This window comes from Arachis duranensis, chromosome 6 (assembly GCF_000817695.3).
Source record: "Arachis duranensis cultivar V14167 chromosome 6, aradu.V14167.gnm2.J7QH, whole genome shotgun sequence".
Taxonomy (NCBI): Eukaryota; Viridiplantae; Streptophyta; class Magnoliopsida; order Fabales; family Fabaceae; genus Arachis; species Arachis duranensis.
Genome location: NC_029777.3, coordinates 49461796 through 49469521, shown reverse-complemented (window position 1 = coordinate 49469521; position 7726 = coordinate 49461796). Strand labels below are relative to the sequence as shown.

The 7726-nt window shown below is 28.7% G+C and overlaps 1 protein-coding gene across 1 annotated transcript in view; it reads left to right on the top strand.

The window, feature by feature from the left end:
- The first annotated feature begins 5185 nt into the window (after positions 1 to 5185).
- The window catches only part of LOC127748464 (uncharacterized), a 17352-nt gene continuing 14811 nt past the window's right edge, over positions 5186 to 7726 (top strand). Inside the window, exons 1-7 of the mRNA XM_052263021.1 lie at positions 5186 to 5200; positions 5401 to 5464; positions 5576 to 5653; positions 6157 to 6190; positions 6279 to 6504; positions 6631 to 6923; positions 6992 to 7134. Coding sequence (XP_052118981.1) covers positions 5186 to 5200; positions 5401 to 5464; positions 5576 to 5653; positions 6157 to 6190; positions 6279 to 6504; positions 6631 to 6923; positions 6992 to 7134 — 853 coding nt within the window. The remainder of the gene's footprint in view (positions 5201 to 5400; positions 5465 to 5575; positions 5654 to 6156; positions 6191 to 6278; positions 6505 to 6630; positions 6924 to 6991; positions 7135 to 7726) is intronic.

Genomic DNA, 7726 nt, shown 5'->3' with positions numbered 1-7726 from the left:
CTCCCCGTCTTCCAGCTCCTCTCCTCTGCCCCCAGTCAGCCACGTGTTCTAAATCCAGCGATGCAGCTCCACCACGATCCCAGCAGTGGCAATCCCTGCACCGCCGCAGCTGCTCTCTATCCACCCCTCTCCCTCCATTTTATGTACATCATCAATGCAGGTTCCATTTTCTTGCCCTATTTCATGCTTATTTTGGTCACTTTTAATTGTGTTTTCATAATGATTTTAGTAACTAGGTTAGGTTAGATTAGTTAATTGTTGATTGTTATATTGATTGTAAGTGTGTTGCTGATATCTGGGTTACTGATTACTTGAATTAGATTGAAATTCATAAGCATCTTAACTGCATACCAACTGTTTGACATAATACCTCAATGAACTTTTTGTTTAATTCATGTGTTTTGGCCACCATATGTCTTAAATTTTATCCTTGTTAGGCATTCTAATTAAAAATTGTGCACTTTCGAATTGTTGTGATGATATTTGAAACTGAATTTCAATAATGCACTAATTTATTACTTTGAGTTGCTAGCACCAAATTGGTTTGAAAATTTCAATTTGGTAACATATAGGGTGAAATGTTAATAAGTGCAAATTAAACCTAGCGAATTGAACTAAACAACTTGCTCATTATGGTTTCCAAATTAAAACCATTTAATCACATAACAAGTGCTTGTTCTTTAATGCTTTTCATTTGGTTGAGTGACTTCACTTTATTTTTATCAAGCTTGTCATTTTGTTTTGTAACAAGTACCTTGTTCCTGTGGTTATCTTGTTACTTTTGGGTAAATAAGTAGTTGATCACTGTTGAGTTGGATATTGTTGGTTATGTCAATTTCTCTGTAACCTTGTGCATTCACAGACATAACTTCACTATCCACTCTTTTAAAAATTCAATTCACTCTTAATGTGAATGCCTAAGCTTGAGTGTACTTTAATTGTTTCTCATTCATTACTTGCAACCTTAGGCTACTTAATTGAGAAGCACATTCTTTTTCTTGATTAAACCACACTTTTATGATGTTCGCCTCAATTAAGTGTTTATTTACTGTTATTGGCTCCAAGTTGCATTGTAATTACTTCCTTTTTTGCCTTCTTATACCATTTACTTTATGATTTTGAATTGTACTCCATTCATTCCCTTTCAGGATACGCCGTAAGGGCAAGGAGCCAGCATCATCATCAGCTCCAACCGGCAGTCTCCCTTGTCCTTCTGACAAGCCGGATACCTTTGCCAATGAAACAGCCCAACGTCAGTTTCACCGCCTTGAGGGAAAGGCCTTACATCTATTCTATTATATAAAAATCGGATGTCTGCGCTTAATGATGAAGCTGACGTGGCATGTTTCGGAGAATGTTTCCCGATTTAATTATTTTAACTCATTTAATATCATTTATTGTACTAACTTAATTATATCAAATAATTGATTTGATTAGATATTTAAATATTAATATAATTAATATAATTTATTATAATTTATATTACTTAATTAATTATATTACATTAATTATAAATCGTTATATTAGTGAATTAGTCGTTTCATTTATAAAGTCTAAAATAAAATAAATAAATTGTTATTTATTCTGATTAAATTTATTTATATACTATATATGCATTAACGTTAATTTATAAAACATAGAACTTGTGGACTCTAAAAAATGCATACAATTATAGAAGAATTAAATCTATTCTCTTTATTTATTTTTAACCATCGTTTTAGATTTTAATTTTTTTTAAAACCAGTGATAGTGAAATTTTATTAATGCTAGATAAAATTATAGAAGAATCTATGAAGTAGTATAAATTGTTGCTCTTTCAATCAAATCATACCACATATAAAAATAAATTAAATTAAATAAATCGAATTTGTATTTTCATATAATTCAATTCGATTTAGGTAAATATGTAGTAAATTGAATTCATAAGGTTCAAAGTATATGAAACTTCTGAATAATTATAATGATATGGGTATTTTATATAAAAATTAATACAAAAATAATTTAAATTTCCTACAATATTTTTTTGTATTTATGAGCTAATTCATTAATATATGTAATTTAAAACCCTAATCCCAAATTGCATGCGACTCATATATAATTAATTTTATCATACAATTGATCCTATTTTTAATACGTCTTTTCACATTTTTTTATTTTGTCTAAATTTTGTATTTTTTTTATTTGTCTTGTGTTGTAATAATTTTTTTGGAGTCAATAAAAATCAAAGTCTCAAATTTTAAATTATAGAAAATATGATACTATGTTATAAAATTATTTTTTCTAATAATTTAAGCTCATAAAAAAGGCATATGAATGAGATAAAAACTATCTTAAATTTGCTGCGTATAATGTCTGGTTTAGAAAACAAAAATAAAAGGATGAGAAGACCACAGATTTGTTGAAATAGGAGTGGTTCACGAAGACAATGGCACAAATTTTAAACAATCATGAGATACATGAGACCGATATATATTATTCATATTCTAAATTCTTCAACCTGAAACTCAAAATCCGCAAATAAAAATTAGTATATGAATTTTTTTGAAATAAAATAATAACAATAAAAAAAGTGCTTTTAATTTATTATTAATTAGTCATTGAACGTTAAATTATCAAATAAAAAATATTATTAAATGAGAGTAGTTACTGAATGAGAGTAATTGTTAGGGTGTTGGTGTTGTATACTGTTGTGGCTCACTAAAGTAGGTTATATTATATTTATGACTCCGTAAATGGAAATTTTTTATTTCATTCAAAAAAGGAAACTTTTGATTTGAAATAAAATAATTTCTTTGATTCTTTCCAACAAATTATAACATATACACATTAAAATTTTAGCCCAACCAAAATACAATAGCTCTATATAAGAACTCTATAATTACATATAATTATCATATTCAGTATTTATTTATTAGATATTTTTTGAAGGTGTTCCTGTTGCACATTGCACCACATCTTTTTGTAAGTTTTATTTTTTTTTCATTTCAAATAAATTTTTTAAGTGTCGATTAGTTTTCTATTGATTAGTGTTTTCATTTTATTTTGTTTAACTTCTTTGCAATTTTATTTTTTTACGGTTTACATGTTATAAACTTATTAGCTTAGTAATTGAAAATAAATAATATTTATATAATTGTTAAATATTTGAAAAAAATAAGACTATTAGCACTCTCTAAAAGTACTATTACTACACGATACACTATGTTTTATGTAAGTTTCATATATTTTATGTAAGTTTTATTTTCTTTTATGAGATAGATTAAAATTTGTGAATTTGGATACTAATTTTTATTATTCACTTAATCTAATTATTCAAAAAAATTATTTTATTATTTATAAAATAAATTTAAAAATTACATGTTACGGAGAACATACAGTACTACCTTTTAAAAGTATATTATTACTATTATTATTATTATTATTATTATTATTATTATTATCACAAAGTTGTATTTAATTTTTAATACATAATTCAATTTTTAATACTTAAATTTTAAATGACTAAAATTATTCTATGTTAAATATTTTGTCCTTTAACTAATTTTTTTTGTTATACGTTAGATTAAAAAAATGTAATTTATTAATCACTTCTAAATTCAAATTTAAAAATTAAATTTTTTATTTTTTAAGTAAAAAATGATACCTCATAAATTAATCAATAAATAATCAGTATTATAAATTAATGAATATTTAAAATTTAACTTCAACATAAGTATTAAAATTTAAAAATTTGTATTCCTAGCTCATTGTTGCGGGAGAAGTACATTGTAGATAAGTGACTTAACAAGGATAATGTAACCCACTCCGATCACATAATCCAAGGTTGCAAGGTTAAGACGAAAGATAGTTTTGGCAAAAAAACGAAAACGAAAAAGACTTAGTGATAATGAGTTTGCTTTTTTTGTGCTTCTAGTAAGTGTTCTTGTTAAACTTTTTTAATTTCTATTTTTTTATGAGAAATACAATTTAAACTATCATCATTGTTGAGAATATTAGTAAAGTAGTTTGTACTATATATAATTTTTTAAATATTTTAATTTAGTGATTGAAAAACTGTAAATAACTATTCATCTTTATAACTTTTTTTTAATTCATATTTAGTAAGTTATAAATTACATAAAAATTATGCAATCTTCAAATCTTCATGTACTATTTAAGTTAATTAATTATTTAATATTATTAAAAATATACTCTGTCATAATTTAAAATAATGTACTATTTAATCTAAATTAATATATAAAATTCTATACTAATTGAGAAAATATAAAATTTAATGATTTTGTGTAGATCTATTTAACTCGATTTAAATAAATTAAAATTTTAAAATTATATTTAAATTTGGAGTTTTATTTATTATTTAAATTGAATAGTATTTATTTTTAAGTCATGACTGGGTATATTTAAATATTATGATATAGATACTCATTGATTTAGTTTAATAATTTAAAAAATAATTCAATAAAAACTAAACCAATACAAAAAAAATTTTAACTACGAAAGTATACTACTAAAATTGTATAAAATCAAATACGAGATTAGTTAATTGAATAATTATTATTTGTGTTTTATTTATTTTTCTTGACATAATAGTGTCGAAGAACAACAATAATACAAATTTTGACGTACATAAAAATGTGCATCATATTACTACAATTCAAAGAACAGTGTGTCGAGAAACTGATACCTATCTAATATTCACAGTTTACAATCAAATGAAGATAAAGGTGACATTTTTTCACTGTAATTGACTCATGTTTCTCTAAATTTAATTTATATCAGTTTAATGACTAAAATTTTCTATATATTTCTCATTACTAATTCATAGGGAAGCAACTATCTATGTATGGTATACACTGTGCCTCGCATGGAATTGGACAGAAAAATACTGCTCCTAATTATGTAAGACCTTCTACATCAGAGATAAGATCTAAATTTTGAATTCTACGGATGGATCCTTCATTGACAAGAACTCCACTGTCCGTGTTAACAAATAGTACGTATAATTAATGATTGCCACATGATTCATACACCAATATTTAACAAAAAGTATACTTCATTAGAAATCATTTATATAACATAGATTTATTACAATTCTAGCATACTCCAGTGTATAAAGACCCACCAATAATCTAACGAAAGTCATTCCGCAAAATCAACTTCCATCACACTGCGGTTCCCACAGATCATGCCTAACAGAAAGGTAATATAGAAAAGATGATCATCATTATTATATTCTTTTCTTTCGTATAGTGTCTAATGCTTAATTGAATAAAATTAAACTTTTTGTAAAGAAATTCTACTATAATTGGGGTGTAAAAAAGATAATCTTCCTCTGTTGTTGCTTCGGTGGCTATTAATTTGGCACAACTTTATGAAGATGTAAATTTATCGACTGTTAAGACGCACCCACCAAGCAGTGACATACAAAGTGGCCAAAATGTTGACCCTTTTGTTGATGATGAAGGTAATTTTTTATTATACCAAGAATTTAAGTTTGTAGTTTGCATGAGATATGAATTATTAGTAATACATCAACATATATGTTTACATTTTTTATAATTTTTATTTATTGTAGTTTTGAATGGTTATGATGATTCAATGTTGGATGTAGATATGGAAGATAATTTTATACCATCATCAGAAACCTTAGACGGTATGTAAAAATTTTATCTGTATGTTTATTTGCATCTTTGTGTACATCATGGACTAAATTGCATCGATATGACAACTGAGTATCTAAAGAGAGTTCATTCGGCAGATGTTTGGGATATAGGAAATCCTATTTATCAATGTCAACACTGTAAAGCATGGATGTGGTCTGGAGAAAGGCTTGCTAAATCCAAATAGTCGCCCCAACCAAAGTTTTCATTATGTTGTATGGAAGGAAAGATCGAGCTTCCTCTACTTTATGTGCCTCCTGATGAGCTCATTCAGCTTCATACTGGAGGAGATCAAAGAAGTATTCATTTCCTAAAAAATATAAGGACATTTAATTCAATGTTTTGTTTTACATCAATGGCCGAAAAAATTGACTGTGGGGTGAACAATGGGACTGCTCCTCCAATTTTTAAGCTTGAGGGTACCATAGCATTGGTAGCTTACTTCCTCCTGATAGTTTGCGACCAACATTTGCCCAGCTATATATCTATGACACAGAAAATGAGATTAATAATCGAATAGGCACACTTTGGTAATTTTCATGCAACCAGTCAAATTTTTTAGTCGTTTCTTATCTATGAGAGAAAATAATATAAATTTTATTGATTTTTTTTCCGCAGTTCCAATGAAGCTATAAATGAGCGGGATAGAAAAATTGTGACAATATTAAGAAACATGCTAGACAAATATAATAGTTTGGAAAAGAGTTTTCGCTATGCAAGAGATAGGTACCAACAGAAAAATTGTACAAACATAAAGCTTATGTTGATTAGTAAAAAGACTACAGATGGCAGGACATACAATTTGCCATTTGCATCTGAAGTGGCTGCATTGATTGATGGCGATGTCGAACAACTTAGCAAAGATAGAGATATTATTATAGAGAGTTAATCTAGAAAGCTCCAGTGGATTGATATTTTTCATCCATCTTATTTAGCCTTGCAATATCCATTATTGTTTCCGTATGGGCAGGATGGATTTCGTTTGGATATTGCAACATCAAATTCTATCTCTGCTAGGCCTACAAAGAAAAACAAAAACAATCACATGCGACAATTCTTTGCTTTTCGACTACAAAAAAGGACAGGTGAATCTCCATTAATTTTGAGATCAAAGAGATTATTCCAATGGTTTCTGGTAGATGCCTACACAATGGTGGAATCAGAGAGGTTAACATTCTTTAGGTGTAAACAACCACAGTTGAGGGTTGATAAATATAAATGTCTGCATGAAAGTCTTATAAACGGGGATGTAGATGCTGCAAGGCTTGTACTTTTACCGGTGGACCTAGGTATATGATGAATAATTGTAAAGATGCATTTGTAATTTGCAGATATGCAGGATATCATAGCTATTTTATCACCATGGCCAGTAACCCTGAATGGGATGAGATAAAAAGAGAAGTGACTTCCATTGGATTGAAGGCAGAAGACCATCCTGATATATTATGTCGAGATTTCAAGATCAAACTTGATGGTTTGATTGATGACTGGTGCACGAAATTGCAATCACACTTTTGCAATTCCGCACAACTAACCAGCAAGTGCACTGGGTCGTCCAAGTAATACCTTACGTGAGTAAGGGTCGATCCCACGGAGATTGTCGGCTTGAAGCAAGCTATGGTTATCTTGTAAGTCTTAGTCAGGATATCAATAATTATCAAGGTTGATTGTGAAAAGTAAAAGAACATGAAATAAGTACTTGTTTTGCAGTAATGGGGAACAGGTTGAGGTTTTGGAGATGCTCCATCTTCTGAATCTCTGCTTTCCTACTGTCTTCTTCTTCAAGCACGCAAGGCTCCTTCCATGGCAAGTTGTATACAAGGGTTTCACCGTTGTCAGTGGCTACCTCCTATCCTCTCAGTGGAAATATTCAACGCACCCTGTCACGGTACGGCTATCCATCTGTCGGTTCTCAATCAGGCCGGAATAGAATCCAGTGATTCTTTTGCGTCTGTCACTAACGCCCCGCCTTCAGGAGTTTGAAGCTCGTCACAGTCATTCAATCATTGAATCCTACTCAGAATACCACAAACAAGGTTTAGACCTTCCGGATTCTCTTGAATGCC